At 44.1% G+C, this 20,065-nt stretch overlaps 1 protein-coding gene across 3 annotated transcripts; it reads left to right on the forward strand.

Annotated features, from left to right (window-relative positions):
• Positions 1 to 721: 721 nt before the first annotated feature.
• On the forward strand, positions 722 to 18,171 carry LOC120054717 (calcium homeostasis endoplasmic reticulum protein-like). Of its 3 annotated transcripts, XM_039002267.1 has the most exons (17): positions 722 to 904; positions 8,157 to 8,330; positions 9,353 to 9,516; positions 9,756 to 9,893; positions 10,128 to 10,279; positions 10,471 to 10,582; positions 12,156 to 12,245; positions 12,487 to 12,682; positions 12,963 to 13,123; positions 14,933 to 15,389; positions 15,605 to 15,855; positions 15,978 to 16,111; positions 16,189 to 16,275; positions 16,510 to 16,647; positions 16,852 to 16,989; positions 17,212 to 17,492; positions 17,628 to 18,171. In XM_039002267.1, exons 1-17 carry the CDS (start codon positions 880 to 882, stop codon positions 17,663 to 17,665), a joined length of 2,736 nt encoding a protein of 911 aa, XP_038858195.1. In that variant the 5' UTR covers positions 722 to 879; the 3' UTR covers positions 17,666 to 18,171. The 3 variants fall into 3 exon arrangements, with proteins under 3 accessions (XP_038858195.1, XP_038858196.1, XP_038858198.1); XM_039002268.1 differs by lacking the exon at positions 17,628 to 18,171 and having other exon boundaries at positions 16,852 to 17,008; positions 17,212 to 17,328; XM_039002270.1 differs by lacking the exons at positions 722 to 904; positions 8,157 to 8,330; positions 9,353 to 9,516 and having other exon boundaries at positions 9,860 to 9,960.
• The last annotated feature ends 1,894 nt before the right edge of the window (positions 18,172 to 20,065 follow it).

Consider the following 20,065-nt stretch of genomic DNA (forward strand, 5'->3'; position numbering starts at 1 on the left):
TGGGGTAGCAGAGAGAACAATTTATGACTTGGGTGGCTGGAGTCTTTGACAATTTTTATGGCCTTCCTCTGACACCGCCCGATATAGAGGTCCTGGATGGTAGGGAGCTCAGTACCAGTGATGTACTGGGCCATACGCACTACCCTCTGTAGTGCTTTACGGTCAGATGCCAAGCAGTTGCCATACCAAGCGGTGATGCAGTAGTTAAGGTGCTCTCAATGGTGCAGCTGTAGAACTTTTTGAGGATCTGAGGGCCCATGTCAAATATTTTAAGCCTCCTGAGGGGGAAGAGGTGTTGTCACGCCCTCTTCACGACTGTGTTGGTGTGTTTGGACCATGATAGGTCATTAGTGATGTGGACACCGAGGAACTTGAAGCTCTTGACCCGCTCCACTTCAGTCCCGTCAATGTGAATGGCGGGACTGTTTCCTGTAGTCCACAATAAGCTACTTTGTCTTGCTGACGTTGAGGGAGAGGTTGTTGTCCTGGCACCACACTGCTAGGTCTCTCGATCTCATCGTCATCAGACTATGCAAGAAAATGGTTAAATGTAAATAGGAGTCATCATATTTTGGGAGGGTGAAAACTAGTGAATCATCATACCTAGTTTTAATGACGCTGAGGTTGTACTTACCTGTGTACTCTTTCAGTCCTCCCAGTGCTTGTTTAGCCACTGGGGGACGCTGTAGCATGATAGCTGCTTTATTCTGGACAGTGGCGCCCTAAAGTCCTCGAAGTACTTCTGGTACCAGAGTATCTAACATTTTGTAATGCTGCTGTATTTTTTAACCACATAGCTAGGTAGAATTTTCACAAATTAATTCCCTCCGTGGGTCTTTGAGGTTTTTCGGTCTCGCTGTTACTTGATTGAAGACAAACATGGATATTCCTACAGCTCCTGAAGGTTTGTATCTTTCATTTTGATTAGCTAGTAATGCTAATGTTACCATGCTAAATTAGTTAGCATGCAAAAGCCAGCTAGGCACATGATTGTCGTTACTGATTTAGAATAGTTTTTTTTAGTAGCTAGCCTCTTTTATTAACTAATTAATCATTTTAAAATTAGCTCCCTAACCTTCATGGACAGTTTAAAAAAAAAACTACATAGCTAGCTGGCGTCTATAGTATAGTCGCGCATGCGTCGATTTAGCCTGGAGAATCCGACATTGAATCGCGTTCAAACCAACTGGGAACTCGGAAACATACGAGGTCAAATCAGGACGTCAGTGATTTTCAGGTCGGAAAGTCGGAGCTCTAGAAAGAGAGGATTTGGAATTCCGAGTTGGATGACCGTTCAAATCGATTTTTACCTGTTTGAGCTCGTTCCCCCCCCAGTTGTTTTGAATTCGGCATTATTGCATTGGATTCAACGTTGTGGATACATTAGCGTTTGTATCAAGAAATGTACCTCTCACGACATCTACAATCCAGAATGTTGAATATAATAACATTTTTGGGTTCCCGAGTGGCGCAGCAGTCTAAGGCACTGCATATCAGTGCTAGATGCGTCACTGGTTCGATTCCCGACTGTATTACAGTCGGTAGTACATGTAGTACAATGTAGTACAATCGGCCGTGGTTGGGAGTCCCATAGGGTAGCGCACAATTGGCCCAGCGTCATCCGGGTTTGGCCGGTGTAGGCCTTTATTGTAAATAATAATTGTTCTTAACTGACTTGCCTAGTTAAATAAAAAAATGTACTCCCTTTATTATTTTTTATTAACTTATTCAGGGCAGCCAGATTGAGACCAGGTTCTCATTCCCAATGGTGCCTTGTGTACAAACATTTTCTCAAACAGGGAGAAAAATTAACATTACAAATAAAACAAGAAAATTATTTAACACAACAGTTTCAACAAATAAAGCACTACAATCAATCGAACCAACTGCAATCCTCAATTGATGAATTCAACACCAGAGTCCTAAACTGTCCTAGCGGCACCAGGGAATCAAGATGCAAGGAATATTTGTAGTTTATTCCAACAATGGGCGGCACTAAAAACGAAAGGAGGATTTACCTAAATTCGTCTAGACCAGAGTGACCAATCCTGTGAGCGAGTTTGGTAGCTCATTCTGTTCTACGTTAGCAACGAAGTTTGATAAGTTAGTAGCTTGTGTAGTAGAGCTTTGTAAACAAAACGGGAATAATGAAGTGATCTATTGGACTTTAATGAGGACCAGCCAACCTTGTGATACATGATGCAGTGATGAGTATTAAAACTTTCACCTGTGATAAAGCGAAGGGCGGCATCCAAAGGTTTAATAAGAGTACTTGCTGCAATCTGGTCAAAAGTGTCACCATATTCAAGAACTGGCAGGAAAGTTGGCTGTACAATCTGCTTCCTGCTATTTAGGGAGAGGCAAGATCTATTTCTAAAAAAGAATCCCACTTTAAATCTTAGCTTTTTAACAAACTCATCCATACATACAGAAGAGTCAACAGATCATTCTCAAACCACTTGCGAGATGCAGGCTTATTTCAGTCAACCTTTACTGATTGTCTGGGCGGTTGGTCCTTTTGTGTGTAGTAATGTGAGACAATATATCCACAGGAAAGTATAAATACATTAACTTTTCAAAGCGCTGGTAGTGCGTTTAGATTCCCATCACCTCAAACATGTGCAGAACCATGTAAAAACGAGCTCGGCAAGTATGCGTGAGTCTCCTGCATGTATTTTCATCTTGTGCACATGCTTCAGGTGATCTGAACGCACTACCAGAACGATCTACCAGTGCTTTGAAAACTTGATGTAATTATACTTTACTCTAGATATACTGATGGGAGTCTATTAAGCTGGCCCTGTTAAGCAATATTTATTTAACTAAGCAAGTCAGTTAAGAACAAATTCTTATTTACAATGACGGCCTACCCCGGCCAATCCCTAACCAAGACGACGCTGGGCCAATTGTGCGACACCCTATGGGACTCCCAATCATGGCCGGTTGTGATACAGCCTGTAATCGAACCAGGGTCTGTAGTGACACCTCTAGCACTGAGATGCAGTGCCTTAAGACCGCTGCACCACTCGGGATCCCTGAAGTTCATTACTAATTATTGACCTTAATTCATCCACCAAGTACAAGGGTGGAGCAAAAAGCCACGGAAACTCGGCCATTTGTGGAATGAGTTCGACATGTGGGGTAGAGGAGTTTAATATATAAACAAAGCAATGGTGAGGTTAACAGTGTGATGGAATATTTTAAATTATCGGTTCTTTATTAATCATCGGTTTCCAAATAAACAAACTCAAAGATTCAAACCTTTTTTATGCATCTAAAAAAAAAAAAAAACATCAATTATCGCGTTTTCAAATCGTTGACGTGTCCGCTTCTTGATCTTCGAATCCATAAACTAAAGGGTCCATCTGAACATATCCACCTGTGCTCAGTGTGTGGTGTGTGCCGTTGTTACCATCTGACCATGCAGATTGACCCCATTCCATACACACACCTTTCAAACAGGATGTACAAAAGCTTGTGCTTAGCATCAAAACAGTGCAGGGCCCTAACAGTAAAGGCTCCTTTCCTCTCCCCATTCCCCCTCCCTATCCCCATCCCCCCCCCCCCCCCCCCCCCCCCCAGGTGTGCATTTACATCACTGAAAGGAAGGACCAATTTCATCTACAAAGTGACAGGAGAACAGAGCAGGGGAAAGGAAGGACATACAAACAGAATACAACAAACCTCCCTTTCAGACACACGCACGGACATACACTCAAACAGTTAAAACAGTATCAGAGAAAAAGAGGACCGAACCCTAGGTACTGTCTGCTTTGTTGCTGTTTGGTGATGAGGGAGAAGGAAGCGGAGAAAGCGTGTGGGGGGGCGACAGTACCTCGGTTTAATGCTTGGTTTAGGGAGGGGGGTCCAGTGGGTGATTTAAATTCATTTCCTGAACCGGGCTGCCTCCCGTGCATGAGTTGTCTGGCCCACTAAAGTGATTTAGGTTGGCACGTGAAGTAGGATTCAGTGTTTTCACATGCAAAAGTGATTGCTTTTGATAAAACGCTTTATATGACTTGCCAATGCAAGCCAGTTGTTGACGTCAACAACCGAGCAGTGCAGATTTTTTGTTCGATTTGAGCAAGGCGCTCCTCCCTTACCGGCTTCGCCCGGTCATGTGACGGGCCATAGGCCGGTTCAACCCGCGACATCTTAATAGAACACTGCCACTGTCTCATTCCTACCTGCAAAAGGACCAAGCACACGGACAACCGGTAAAGTAAGTTAAAATATCATTTTATTCAACATTCTGGCTTCTAGAGGTCATGAGAGGAAACCTTCCTGATCCAAACGCTCATTTAATTCAATTAAATTCAACGTTGAGTTTTTAGGCTAGTGTCGATATGGGCAAAATATGATATACTTTTATTTATTTTTTACGGTATTCTGTTTTTGGAAGAAAAAATATGCATTTTCTTTGAGTAGTGTGTGGCCCTAGGGTGGCATCACATACCTTCTAAGTGATTTCAATGAGTCTTTCTCCATTCTTTTTTTTTATTTTTATTTTTTTAAATTTTTTCCCCTTTTCTCCCCAATTTTCGTGGTATCCAATCGCTAGTAATTACTATCTTGTCTCATCGCTACAACTCCCGTACGGGCTCGGGAGAGACGAAGGTCGAAAGCCATGCGTCCTCCGAAGCACAACCCAACCAAGCCGCACTGCTTCTTTAACACAGCGCGCCTCCAACCCGGAAGCCAGCCGCACCAATGTGTCGGAGGAAACACCGTGCACCTGGCCCCCTTGGTTAGCGCGCACTGCGCCCGGCCCGCCACAGGAGTCGCTGGAGCGCGATGAGACAAGGATATCCCTACCGGCCAAACCCACCCTAACCCGCCCGGACGACGCTAGCCCAATTGTGCGTCGCCCCACGGACCTCCTGGTCGCGGCCGGCTGCGACAGAGCCTGGGCGCGAACCCAGAGACTCTGGTGGCGCAGTTAGCACTGCGATGCAGTGCCCTAGACCACTGCGCCACCCGGGAGGCCCGAGTCTTTCTCCATTCTGATTGTTTTACACTGTTCGATTTAAGCTTTTTCATCAATTCCTGCATTTCCTGCACTCATTTGAGATCATTTTCACACTGCCACACAGGGCTGAATGATATTGGCAAAAAATCTAGGTCTTACTTTTAACCAAATGTTGCAATTGCATTTTGACTTGCGATTTAGATCAAAACACTTGGGTAAACTAGTCTAATTATATAATTGGAATATAATATTGGGTACTTTGAATACAATGTTTGACATGACAACGAATGAAAATGTCAGGGTGGAGTTATTGTGACAGGGTAGGAACCAAAGTGTTGGTCAGTGTTATCTATGGAACCCTATAATCTTTGGCTACATTAAATGTTTTCTCTTAGCTACTTCATGAAGATAACATATTAATGCCTCACCTAATACTTTTTTTTTCATTTTCCATTTTATTTAACTGTTATTTAATTAGAAAACCTATAAGTCCTTTATACTGGAAAACGTACAGTTATGAATCGCCTAATCCTCTTTGGTTTAGAAGATACTGTTGCACAAACATGCTGATTTAGGCCTACACCATCACTGGTATCAGGCTGTATAGTTTGCTCTGACTCAGTACATTTAATACCTAGCCAGCTGACTAGCATTAGCGGCTAACAAGATTTAGCCACAACTTTCTAAGAAAATACAAACTAGCTGTTTGCAGATGTAAGAAACACAAACTAATAGTCTAATTATAGAACGCTAGTGGATTTATATTAAGACTCAAAGCGGAAACGGCATCGTTGTCATCATTGTTGCACCTGCCGCATTGATCATGCAGACTAAAGGCAAGTGCGCTCCTTGAGTGACGGGGCGGGCCTAAATCTGTGTGGAAAGAGGCATGGAGAGAAAGCGATGACAAGTAGCGGAGTAAATTCTAAAAATGCACATTACACGCGTATCACATTTAACAAACCAAACAATCTAATACGTTTATAGGTAAAGTAAAACCAGTGGTGGAAAAAGTACTCAATTGTCATACTTGAGTAAAAGTGAAGATACCTTAATAGAAAATTACTCAAAAGTCACCCAGTAAAATACTACTTGAGTAAAAGTTTTTACGTATTTGGTTTTAAATATACTTAAGTATCAAAATTAAATGTAATTGCTAAAATATACTTAAGTATCAAAAGTATAAGTATAAATCATTTCACATTCCTTATATTAAGCAAACTAGACGGCACGATTTCTTGTTGTTATAATTTACAGATAGCCAGGGGCACACCCCAACACTCAGACATAATTTACAAACAAAGCGTTAGTGTTTAGTGAGTCTGCCAGATCAGAGGCAGTAGGGATGACCAGGGAAGTTCTGTTGATGTGTCTGAATTGGACCATTTTCCTGTTCTGCTAAGCATTCAAAATGGAACGAGTACTTTTGTGTGATAGAGAAAATGTAAGGAGTAAAAAGTACATTCTTTTGTTTAGGAATGTAATAAAGTAAAAGTGGTCAAATATATAGTACAGATACCCCCAAAAATGACTTAAGTAAAAATACTTTAAAGTACTACTTAAGTACTTTACGCCACTGGTAAAAACCCATACCGGTCCTTGCATCAATACTGGTATATACACTGAACAAAAATATGAACGCAACAATTTCAACCGTTTTACTAAGTTACAGTTCATATAAGGAAATCAGTCAATTGAAATACATTCATTAGCTCCTAATCTATGGATTTCACGTGACTGGGAATACAGATATTGATCTGTTGGTCACAGATACCTTTAAAAAAATAAAAGGTGGTGGTGTGGATCAGAAAACCAGTCAATATCTAGTGTGACCACCATTTGCCTCATACAACATGACAGATCTCCATCGCATATAGTTGATCAGGCTGTTGATTGTGGAATGTTGTCCCACTCCTCTTCAATGGCTGTGCAAAGTTGTTGGATATTGGCAGGAACTGGAACACACTGTCGTACACGTCAATCCAGAGCATCCCAAACAATGACCCTCAGGATCTCGTCACGGTATCACTGTGCATTCAAATTGCAATCGATAAAATGCAATTGTGTTTGTTGTCCTTAGCTTATGCCTGCCCATACCATAACCCAACCGCCACCAAGGGGCACTCTGTTTACAACGTTGACATCCGCAAACCGGTCGCCCACACGACGCCATACATGCTGTCTGCCATCTGCCCGGTACAGTTGAAACCGGGATTTATCCTTGTAGAGCACACTTCTCCAGCGTGCCAGTGGCCTTCGAAGGTGAGCATTTGCCCACTGAAGTATGTTACAACGCAGACCTGCAGTCAGGTCAAGACCCAGGTGAGGACGACGAGCACTCCGATGAGCTTCCCTAAGACTGTTTCTGACAATTTGTGCAGAAATTCTTTGGTTGTGCAAACCTGTTATATCAGCTGTCCGGGTGGCTGGTCTCACAATCCTGCAGGTGAAGAAGCTGGGTGTGGAGGTCCTGGGCTGTCGTGGTTACACGTGGTCTGCGGTTGTGAGGCCTGTTAGATGTACTGCCAACTTCTCTAAAACAATGTTGGAGGCAGCTTATGGTAGAGAAATTAACATACTTTTTCTGGCAACAGCTCTGGTGGACATTCCAATTGCACACTCCCTCAACTTGAGACAACTGCACATTTTAGTGGCCTTTTATTGTCCCCACCACAAGGTGCACCTGTGTAATGATCGTGCTGTTTAATCATCATCTTGATATGCCACACCTGTCAGGTGGATGGATTATCTTGGCAAAAGAGAAATGCTCACTAACAGGAATGTAAACACATTTGTGCCCAACATTTTTTAGAAATAAGCTTTTTGTGCATATGGAACAATTCTGGGATATTTTATTTCAGCTCATGAAACATGGGACCAACATTTAACATGTTGCGTTTTATATTTTCGTTCAGTGTAGTAAAATACGGTATACCGCCCAGCCCTAGCGTCGATGTTGTCCCTCATGTACGATTACTTTTCTGCCCACCTTTACACAGTTACCTTGCACAGTACGTAAATAGGGATGTACCAGGTTTGAGGGTCCCATAATAACCTGATCAAGATTGCTTTGCTTTAAATTATGCGCCAAGTTAGCTAACGTAACAATAATATAACCCCTAAATTGATGTCAAGCTATATCAGAAATCATGTGACTCACCAAAAAGTTTTTTTTTTTTCTCCACAGATCAAGAGCTGAAAAATGTCATTGACAAACTGGCCCAGTTTGTGGCTCGAAATGGCCCCGAGTTTGAGAAGATGACAATGGAGAAACAGAAGGACAATCCCAAATTCTCTTTTCTGTTTGGAGGGGACTTCTTCACCTATTACCGGTGCAAGCTTGCTATGGAACACCACCAGCGTATGTAGTTCATATAGCTATCAATTCAACTTGTCTGGTCTTAGATTCCAATGCCAACAGTCTTTTTTTTATCCCATTTTGCAGCAGGTTTGGAACACAACCACCACGTGCAGATATTATAGCCTAACTTGTGACATCTGCTCACAAATTTCTAGTCATTGCAGGAAGAAGACCAGACCTGAATTTATTTCTATATAATAGATAGGCTATATCTGTGGCTGTTTGTATGCCACTGTATTGTAATGTGTGCTTCTCCCCACGTAGATCCTACTACCCACGAGTGTGAGGAGTATAAATTGGAAGGTATTTACTGGGACGATAGAAGTCCCAACTTGCACATTTTGCTCGACATTCATCTGGTGTTTTTGCATCACCGGTGCTTGAAGGCTTTGTTTTTGTATTGTTTTTCATGTTCATCATTTTAAAATGGAGGATACCCTGACTACTGGTGTTGATTGTATTCCTTCTATTTTCGTTATTGTCTAAAACATTCTAGTTTTAGATTCTTTTCAACCACAATTCAAGTTTGGACTTTGCAAGGCCTAAGTATGTCAGTTTGCTACGAGTTTTTGATTTTCTTGATGCTTGTTGATATCAGATGCAGGTTTATGTTGTTTTTGTCCGTTGCGTGTGATTCAATGCTGCTGCAAAGTTTGACTTAAAAATCCACATGCTCTCCTGTTACAAAATCCTGTTACAAAAAAAGACAACACCTTTTTTATTTCCGTTGTTTGAGATACTGCAAAATGCTTCATGTTTTTCAATCTCAATTCCTTTTGAAGTTTAAAGGAATTGAGTATAAATGAAGATGAGGACATTTCTTTCATGAAGCTAGTTGCATGTAAAATGCCCTTGTTTTAGTACTATCTTTTCTTTTGAGGAATTTCATTTCATTCTTTTTTTTTTAGGTCACCTTGCCAAGTACCTGTGCAAATGACAAAAAGCATCGAGAGTACAATGAAAATGTTTTCTTTATCATGCTTTTGTCCTTTAATCACTGACATTTTGGCTTTATTTTGCAGATCTTTATAATCCATCCGGTAAGGAAGTCCCAGATGTCCCTCCACCAATCACAATCCTGGCTCCGCCCCCCATTGCCCCTGCTACGCCCTCTCTAGATGAACTCATCCAGCAGAGCCAATGGAATCTGCAGCAGCAAGAACAGCACCTGCTCACTCTCAGACAGGTACGGGTCACAGTACCTCAGGGTCAGTCAGTCTTGATTAGTTGAGTCAGATATGTTAGTGCTGGGCTGGTGCAAAAACCTGCACACACTGGCCCTCATGTCGCTACCATATCCTATATTCTCTGGTCATAAATTGTGCGAAACAGAATACACAAAGTTTCAAAGCAAATACATTTTACAGCTGTTGTTTTTTTCCCTAGATGTCCAGACTGAAATGGTTGTCATTTGTTTGATTCCAGGAGCAAGTGACGGCAGCCATAGCTCTGGCCATGGAGCAGCAGACCCAGAAACTGCTAGCGGAGACTCAGCAGGACATTTCTGAATTTGACAACCTGCTGCAGCCCATCATTGATACCTGCACTAAAGACGCCATCTCGGTACGTTCATGAATTTGTCATGACGTTCATGACAACATGAACAATAGATGAACTGGAGAATGCTCAGGTATATTTAGTCAGTTGTATGTTTCTCTCCAGTTCCTTCTATAGAAAAGTTTGTGGTCATACACACATCTTTATAAACAGGGCTTATTAAAGAACACTAGTATAGAACAACAAGGCTCGCACAGTGTTAAAGCTCCCAATCCGAAACGGATCTTTGTTTCCTCCCAGGCTGGTAAGAACTGGATGTTCAACAACGCCAAGGGCCCGCTGCACTGCGAGCTGATGTGCTCACACCTCCGGAACCGCATCATAGCCGACGCAGCCCACTTCGAACTCCGCCTTCACCTCATCTATCTCACCAATGATGTCCTCCATCACTGGTAGAAGCATGATGAAAATGAGGCTTTGTTTTTACTCTCAGAATGCCACACATACATAGACTGCGCTTTTTTCATATTGTATTTTAAACTCCTCAAACAAAACTAACTTGCTTGCGCTCGATAATGGAAGTAATTATGTCATGCATCGTATTCGTGGTTAGTTAAGTGAACCTTGTCTTGTGTCATACCAGTCAGAGGAAGCAGCAGAGGGACCTGCTGGCAGCGCTGCAGAAGGTGGTGGTGCCCATCTACTGCACCAGCTTCCTGGCTGTAGAGGAGGACAAGCAGCAGAAGGTTACGCGGGTAAGTAGACTGCCTGTTCAATGGAGACATTGTTCCATATAAACTCAGCAAAAAAAAGAAACGTCCCTTTTTCAAGACCCTGTCTTTCAAAGATAATTAATAAAAATCCAAATAACTTCACAGATCTTCATTGTAAAGGGTTTAAACACTGTTTCCCATGCTTGTTCAATGAACCATAAACAATTAATGAACATGCACCTGTGGAACGGTCATTAAGACACTAACAGCTTACAGGCGGTAGGTAATTAAGGTCACAGTTACGAAAACTTAGGCCTCTTTAGTGTCCTATCTACTGACTCTGAAAAACACAGAAAGAAAGTTGCCCAGGGTCCCTGCTCATCTGTGTGAATGTGCCTTAGGCATGCTGCAAGGAGGCATGAAGACTGCAGATGTGGCAAGGGCAATAAATTGCAATGCCTGTAATGTGAGACGCCTAAGACAGCGCTTCAGGAAGACAGGACGGACAGCTGATCGTCCTCGCAGTGGCAGACCACGTGTAACAACACTTGTACAGGATCGGTACATCCGAACATCACACCTGCGGGACAGGTACAGGATGGCAACAACAACTGCACGAGTTAAACCAGGAACGCACAATCCCTCCATCAGAGCTCAGACTGTCCGCAATAGGCTGAGAGGGGCTGGACTGAGGGCTTGTTGGCCTGTTGTAAGGCAGGTCCTCACCAGACATCACCGGAAACATGGGCACAAACCTACCGTCGCTGGACCAGACAGGACTGGCAAAAAGTGCTCTTCACTGACGAGTTGCGGTTTTGTCTCACCAGGGGTGAAGGTCGGATTCGCGTTTATCGTCGAAGGAATGAGCGTTACACCGAGGCCTGTACTCTGGAGCGGGATCGATTTGGTCTGTCATGGTCTGGGGCGATGTGTCACAGCATCATCGGACTGAGCTTGTTGTCATTACAGGCAATTTCAACGCTGTGCGTTACAGGGAAGACATCCTCCTCCCTCATGTGGTACCCTTCCTGCAGGCTCATCCTGACATGACCCTCCAGCATGACAATGCCACCAGCCATACTGCTTGTTCTGTGCGGGATTTCCTGCAAGACAGGAATGCCAGTGTTCTGCCATGGCCAGCGACGAGCCCGGATCTCAATCCCATTGAGCACGTCTGGGACCTGTTGGATCGGAGGGTGAGGGCTAGGGCCGTTCCCCCCCGGAAATGTCCGGGAACTTGCAGGTGCATTGGTGGAAGAGTGGGGTAACTTCTTACAGCAAGAAATGGCAAATCTGGTGCAGTCCATGAGGAGGAGATGCACTGCAGTACTTAATGCAGCTGGTGGCCACACCAGATACTGACTGTTACTTTTGATTTTGACCCACCTCTTTGTTCAGGGACATATTTTTCTATTTCTGCTAGTCACATCTCAGTGGAACTTGTTCAGTTTATGTCTCAGTTGTTGAATCTTATGTTCATACAAATATTTACACATGTTAAAAGTTTGCTGAAAATAAACACAGTTGACAGTGAGAGAACATTTCTTTTTTTGCTGAGTTTTTAGATGTTGCCTGTGGTCTGAATGACACCCTCTGTTTCTTGTTTCTCTCACAGCTCCTGCAGCTCTGGGAAAAGAATGGCTACTTCGATGAGGTGACGATCCAGCAGTTACAGAGTCCAGCTGTGGGCCTGGGCCAGTATCAGGTGACGACTGAGGCTAGTGGCCTAGTAAAGTGAAATACTGCAAGTCGGCTGACAATTAAAAGGATTGGACTTTGAGGTCAACCACATATACACGTCCTACCCCATGCCACACACAAAGTTCCACCAAAATAGAATAACGTTTATTTTTTTGAAATGTAATTGATTTGATTTACTCCGGCTAGGCCAGTCATCACTCGAGTGTTCTCTGTAACCTTAACGGTGGCCCTCCCCTCTCTCCCAGGCCTCTCTGATCACAGAGTACGCTGCGGTGGTGCAGCCTGTTCAGCTGGCCTTCCAGCAGCAGATCCAGACCCTGAAGACGCAGCACGAGGAGTTTGTGGCCAACCTGACGGTGCAGCAGACTGCAGCAGCCGCAGCAGCAGTGAGCCAGCTAGTTGCAGCAGAGCCCGATGTTAAGGCAGTCACTACTCAGCCTGGTGAGGGGAGAGAGAAACATAATCGCGCACACACCCGCATAAACACTTCCGTTTGCATGTTGATGAGGCTGTTGGTCTGTCTGTTAGCAAAACATCACTGTAGAGATGCTGGTGACTGGTTTGATTGGACTTTTTAGTCTCTCTCTTTTGCATACAGACCCACAAACACACACACACTAAGCACTTCATGATGTTATTTCGTTTACATGTTGATTATATATCTTTAGCCATATTTACCCTTTAACCAAATATCCTTCTCTCTGTCTTGTGGCATCGACAGGAGAGGTGAAGGCATCCATGTCTGGCCCTCCTGGTGATTATGACGGAGCCCCGCCCCGATCAGACCCCGGTGCTAACAACACTGGCCACTCTGATAACTCCTCCTCCAAACCCTGGTTCGACCCACAACACATGCCTGGAGGCTGGAACCCCAATCAGCCTGTAAGCTGGTCCTACTGTGTGGTTTGTATGCACTGTGTGACTCTTCCCTTTTTTATAATGGAAAACTCTCAAACTGATATAAGGAATAGTCTGTTGATATACAGTGCCAGTCAAAAGTTTGGACACCTACTCATTCCAGGGTTTTTCTTTATTTTTACTATTTCCTACATTGTAGAATAATTGTAAAGACATAAAAAGTATGAAATAACACATGGAATTAAACAAATCAAAATGTATTTTATATTTGAGATTCTTCAAAGAAGCCACCCTTTGCCTTGATGACAGCTTTGCACACTCTTGGCATTCTCTCAACCAGCTTCATGAGGTAGTCACCTGGAATGCATTTCAAGTAACAGGTGTGCCTTGTTAAAAGTACATTTGTGGAATTTCTTTCCTTAATGTGTTTGAGCCAATCAGTTGTGTTGTGCGAAGGTGGGGGTGGTATACAGAAGATAACCCTATTTGGTAAAAGACAATTTCCATATTATGGCAAGAACAGCTCAAATAAACAGAGAGAAACAACAGTCTATAATTACTTTAAGACATGGAGGTCAGTCAATACGGAAATTTTCAAGAACTTTGAAAGTTTCTTCAAGTGCAGTCGCAAGAACCATCAAGCGCTATGATGACACTGGCTCTCATGAAGACCGCCACAGGAAAGGAAGACCCAGAGTTACCTCTGCTGCAGAGGATAAGTTCATTAGCGTTAATTGTAGCCCAGATAAATGCTTCAGAGTTGAAATAACACACATCTCAACAACTGTTCAGAGGAGACTGTGAATCAGGCCTTCATGGTCGAATTGCTGCAACAACAAAAAAAACACTACTAAAGGACACCAATAATAAGAAGAGACTTGCTTGGGCCAAGAAACACGAACAATGGACAATAGACCGGTGGAAATCTGTATTTTGGTCTGATGAGTCCAAATTTGAGATTTTTGGTTCCAACCGCCGTGTCTTGGTGAGGCACAGAGTATGGTGAACGGATGATCTCCGCATGTGTGGTTCCCACTGTGAAGCGTGGAAGAGGTGGTATAATGGTATTGGGGTGTTTTGCTAGTGACATTGTCTGTGATTCATTTAGAATTCATGGCACACTTAACCAGCATGGCTACCACAGCATTCTACAGCGATACGCCATCCCATCTGGTTTGTGCCTAGTGGGACTACATTTGTTTGTCAACGGAACAATGACCAAACACACCTCAAGACTGTGTTAGGGCTATTTTACCAAGAAGGAGAGTGGTGGAGTGCTGCGTCAGATGACCTGGCCTCCACAATCCCCCGACCTCAACCCAATTGAGATGGTTTGGGATGAGTTGGACCCGCATAGTGAATGAAAAGCAGCCAACAAGTGCTCAGCATATGTGGGAACTCATTGAAGACTGTTGGAAAAGCATTCCAGGTGAAGCTGGTTGAGAGAATGCCAAGAGTGTGCAAAGCTGTCATCAAGGCAAAGGGTGGCTACTTTAAAGAATCTAAAATATATTTTGATTTGTTTAACACCTTTTTGGTTACTACATGATTCCATATGTGTTATTTCATCGTTTTGTTGTCTTCACTATAATTCTACAATGTAGAAAATAGTAAAAAGAAAGAAACCCTTGCATCGGTAGGTGTCCAAAAATTTCACTGGTATTGTATTTACAGGTTTACTGTTTTCATAGAGTTGAACAGATTGACTGTAGTTCCTATCTATCAAATCAGTCCTATGCAAACAAACTGAGTTGATGAATGAGTGAGTGGTGAAGGTACGGTAACATGGAAGATGAGTGTCCATTTAAACACCCGTTATTTTTGTCCCCTCAGCCTCCGTTTGACCCTACCCAGGCGCCCCCGCCTTGCCCGCCCTGGAACAGCCACGAAGGCATGTGGAACGAACAGAGGGGGGATCCCAGCTGGAGCGGAGGCCCTCCGAGGGGGGAGGGCGGTCCCTGGAGCGGAGGGGGAGGACAGAACGAGCCACCTCCCAACTGGAGTGGTCAGTACGACCAGCCACCCTGGAGCAACCAGGGACCTGACCAGCCCCCCTGGGGCCAGAGAGAGCCCCCATTCCCCCGCATGCAGAGGCCTCCCCACTTCAGAGGGCCCTTCCCGCCCCACCAGCAAGGGCCCCCTCCCTTCAACCAGCCCCCCCCGCCTCCCCACAACTTCGGCCGGTTTCCTCCACGCTTCATGCAGGATGACTTCCCACACAGACATCACTTTGAGAGGCCACCCTACCCTCCACATCGCTTTGACTACCCACAGGGAGACTTTCCCGGAGGTAAGACTACAGGACAGGTTCCACCATGGGAGCTCATTATTCACTGTTTAACTTTTCTATGACTATTGTATAAGCACCCTTCTGGCTGATTTTCCTGACCACCATCCATAGTTACAGTACACATATCGATTTACATGATCATTTGGGACTGACCGTTCTATCTACAACATGTCATTTAACTGAGTCTCTCCCCTTGCCCCTGCGTGTTGACCAAGACATGGGCCCCCCGCCCCACCACCACCCCAGCCAGAGGATCCCTCCTCCGGGCATGGGGGGAGGAGAGCACCCTCCCTGGGGGGGTAACCAGCACCCTGACTTCGGCCCCCCGCCCCACGGCTTCAACGGCCATTCCCCCCATATGAGGCAGCGGCTGTCCCCGGCTCACGTCAACCAGGACGACCCCAGCCTGGTCCCCAACGTCCCTTACTTCGACCTGCCCGCCGGACTCATGGCCCCTCTAGTCAAAGTGAGTAGCACAGGATGAAGATGTCTATTGCTTTTCAAGGATACATTTTCCACAGCTCACTATGTATTTCTCGGCCCCCAGTGATTTAAACGGTTGTTTTCCACCTGTTTTATATGCGTAAGCTTGAAGACCATGAATACAAAGCCTTGGATCCCAAAGACATCCGCCTTCCCCCCCCCATGCCCCCTAGTGATCGCCTGTTAGCTGCTGTGGAGGCCTTCTACAGCCCCCCATCCCATGATCGACCCAGGAACAGGTAAAACACAAACATTTTCGCTTGAGTGATCAATGCAATGTGTGTGCTCTATTGATTGCAATGTCTTTGTCGGTCAGTGAGGGCTGGGAACAGAACGGCCTGTATGAGTTCTTCAGAGCCAAGATGAGAGCCAGGAGGAAAAAGGGCCAGGAGAAACACAACAGGTGAGACCGCCTGCCTGCTAACCAGCCTTATGTCTCGCACACACACACACACATTTCATAGACTTATCTGTAGTACAAGGAGACTTTGGGTACCACTTAACCTAAAAGAAATGTGCCTTTGAAATCCACAGGTAAATACAAATGCTTTGTTAGTCTGGCACTCTGTTTCCCATCTGTAAGTACTGTATGAGAGATGAGTGCTCTAACGAAGTGTGTGTTCTCTGTCTCTCCCAGTGCCCACGGGGGTAGTCGTTCACACAGCCGTTCTCGTAGTCGGGGCCGCTCCTCATCTCGTTCCAGCTCCAGCTCCTCCAAGTCCTCCCGCTCCTCCTCACGGTCCCGCTCTCGCTCCTACTCCAGATCACGCTCCAGGTACACGCAGATGGGATTCTTCCTGATTTTAACAGGAATTGCAGATTTCGTCAGGAATACTATCAGATACGCCTGTACGATACACTCGAGATGTATTGGTAGACCGTTTTCCTCATTTGGTTGGAGGTTAGGTGGTGTTAAGTAACACTGGAGTGAACGTCGTCAAGTTTGACGGATCATGTTGTTTATCTTTCCCCTCCACAGGAGCAGGAGCCGATCCAGGTCGTCCCGCAGTCGCTCTCGTTCCAGGTCTCGCTCTCCTGACAAGAGACGGCTAGAGAAGCCCGGACATGCCTCCGCCCCCGCCACCGCCTCCCAGAAGTCCCGTAGCCCCTCCCCTCCGTAGGTCCCTCTCATCTCGGTGTGCAATGTATCCTGCTCTTAACACATCATATCGCCTCTGGCATATTGCTTACAAATCTGTGCATATCATAGGGGCTTGGGGAGGGTAGAGACCGTAACTATGCCATTGACATAATGGAGGCAGTTGCTCTCACATTGAACATTTAAAGCAGAGCATTGAAGGCTGTAGATTACTGAATGTATTGGTTGTGATCTCCACAGCACTAATTCTGGGCTTGGAGCAGCCCCTTCTATCCTGCCTCCAGACAGCAGGCTGGGAGAGGAGAACAAGGGCCATCAACTGCTCATGAAAATGGGCTGGAGTGGTTCAGGGGGGCTTGGCGTGAAGGAGCAGGGCATCCAGGACCCCATCAAGGGGGGAGAACTCCGGGACAAGTGGGACCAGTATAAAGGAGTGGGGGTGTCACTGGACGACCCTTATGAGAACTACCGCAGGAACAAGAGTTACAATTTTGTAGCTCGCATGAAAGCAAGGGAGGAAGGTAGGAATTTTCATCAAGTGATCTCTGTAGGTCTTTTTGAAAATGTTGCAATGAAATTCTGACATTGTGGACAGGTGTATTTGTAGGTGATATGACAAACTAAAATATATAATAACCAATGTGTGTTTATTTCAGTGAATCGGGAACCACAGGAGCCCCCTCCCGCTGAATGACGTGCATCGTAAAGCAAACAACCCCTACCCAGAACACACCTCTTCATAATTAGTTGTTTGTACAGAATAATGGTTTTAACAGTATATTTCCCTCTATCCGTTTGCAAAATACCAGAAGGTTGGGGTCCTTTAGTTTTAATGTTGCTTTTCTTGTGGAACTTGTTCATGTGTTCTTCTCATGTTCCAGGATCAAGTCATCAAGACTTGGGAATGGACAGAAATAGTATTGTGTTGCTCTTTTGAAACAAAAAGAAAATCCCACAAAACATAGGAATGCACATGGAATCAATGGCATGTCAGCTATAATTGTGAATCAGTTTACCCTGTACAAACCACATTACCTGGCTACCTAAACTCCTTGCTCCGGACAGATGCTACACCCACGGTCGTTAGTTTCTTCTCTGCTATGAAGTATGTAGCTGAACGATAGAGCAGCGGAAGAATTAAGTTTAAGTCGTCAGGCAACTAACCACATGCTGTAGAGAAATAAAGCATTTTAAATACGTGTTTTGATATTCTGTTTGTATAAGTGCGCTCACAATTAGTTAACCTCAACCTAGATTAAAAGAAATGTAGAAAGAATAGTCAGAAAAATTTCAGAAAACCAATTAATTAAACCAAATTTCAAATGTTTATACATATCCTCATTGATCTGTATAAAATTCTATACTTCAGTGGTGATTTTAGCATGTAAATCTTGGGATAAAAAATTAAGTGGGATGCATGCCAGCAAAGCCACAACACTAAACAATACATGAATTGCACTATAACGGTGACCACAAACTGTTAGGGCCTACATAAAGCTGACCCAGCATCTTACCACTGCTACACCTGGCTAGCAGCGGAGCCTTGTCTGGCAGCGAAACAGTTCATTCAGCCTCATTTACTGCTTTTTAAGAAAACAGCTGATAAGGCTGACTTGCTTAAACAACTGTGGTTTCTAATGACAATTGAGATGTACAAACTATGGCATAAAGGGATGATGACAAGTGGATAAGAGCTAATCCGTAATTTCGATTGACATTAATGAGCGAGCTAGGACGGACGTAGTCAATATAACTATTTGTTTAGCACTTTTGACATGTCCAGCAACAGAATTCAGAACATGGGCTGTTACAGTGTTCTCCCTGTACACCAAGTCAGAACCGTAGGATAAATAAAGGGGGCGTATAAGCAGATAATGAAAGCTCTTACAATATTCGATGATTACATTTCTCTAAAACTACAATAAGGCTACATGTGCATCACCAAGTCCAAACAGTAGGCGAAATGGACCAAATTATTAGGGTGTGGCACATGGGCTACTAACATCTTACTACACAACATATACTTAGTATTACTTTCTTAGATATCGTATACATATCTCCCTGGGTTATTGATCTTCAGGTCGTAGCTCTAGAAAGAGGCTGAATTTACAATTCCGAGTTGGATGACCGTTCAAAACTTATTTTCCCCGTCGGAGCTAGTTTATTCCCGACTTCCCAGCTGTCTTGAACTCACTGAAGTCCCAGTGCCGAGTTAACAGTTGTTTTGAGCGCGGCACAAATCATGCTTCAGTGACAGCATGGCCAATGTTGAATGTTTAGAATTTTAAACTTGGAAAAGAGCCCCTTAATCACAGATTTGGGACCTCTCTGTCACTGATTGCTTCCAAACCAGTCATTGTTAAATTTGCGATTTCCAACTTGTGTAATGTTTATGTCCAATTGCCGATGAGCACCGAAGTTTTATCTATAATTTCTCTTCATATGACAAGGATTAAAAATGATTTGCCAGTAGATTGTTGACTTGATTCATGATGATGACTGCTGGCTAAGATTACAAAAGTTTGTTGACATGATCAGTCCAATCAAAGCTACTGTACATATAACGTGAAATGATGTCATTTTATCTGTGGCCAATGACCTTGAGCCTTTGTGGATGGGCTCTTCTAATGTAACTATGGCAGCACCCAAAGGGCTAGAATTTTCGGGGTCTAGCCTTAGACTTGGTGGTGACATAGCATCCCTATGAGTGTCAGAACACTGAGCCAATCACAGCGCAACGCTCCGTATTTTCTGCAGGCTTGCCCCACCACCACAGAATGCACTGAGCTAGGCTGAAACACCTGCATTTTGGAGCTGCCTTACTCAAGAAAACAAGAGACCATGTTTGTATGCGTCTTTATTAACTCAATTATATATATTTTTTACATTGGAAACCGATGCGAGACTGTATTAATGCCAAAATACAATGCAAAATAGGGGGGCTCAAAACGGGGGTCGCCACTGATACTTCTATAGAAAGTATGACACATTTGAATAGATTGTCCTTTTTGATCTAGGTAAATTCACAAGCCCCAACACAAATGTTTTTTAATAGCACAATGGTAAAGTATCCATACATTCTCAGTGTCAGATG

This window comes from Salvelinus namaycush, chromosome 10, assembly GCF_016432855.1.
Source record: "Salvelinus namaycush isolate Seneca chromosome 10, SaNama_1.0, whole genome shotgun sequence".
Classification (NCBI taxonomy): domain Eukaryota; kingdom Metazoa; phylum Chordata; class Actinopteri; order Salmoniformes; family Salmonidae; genus Salvelinus; species Salvelinus namaycush.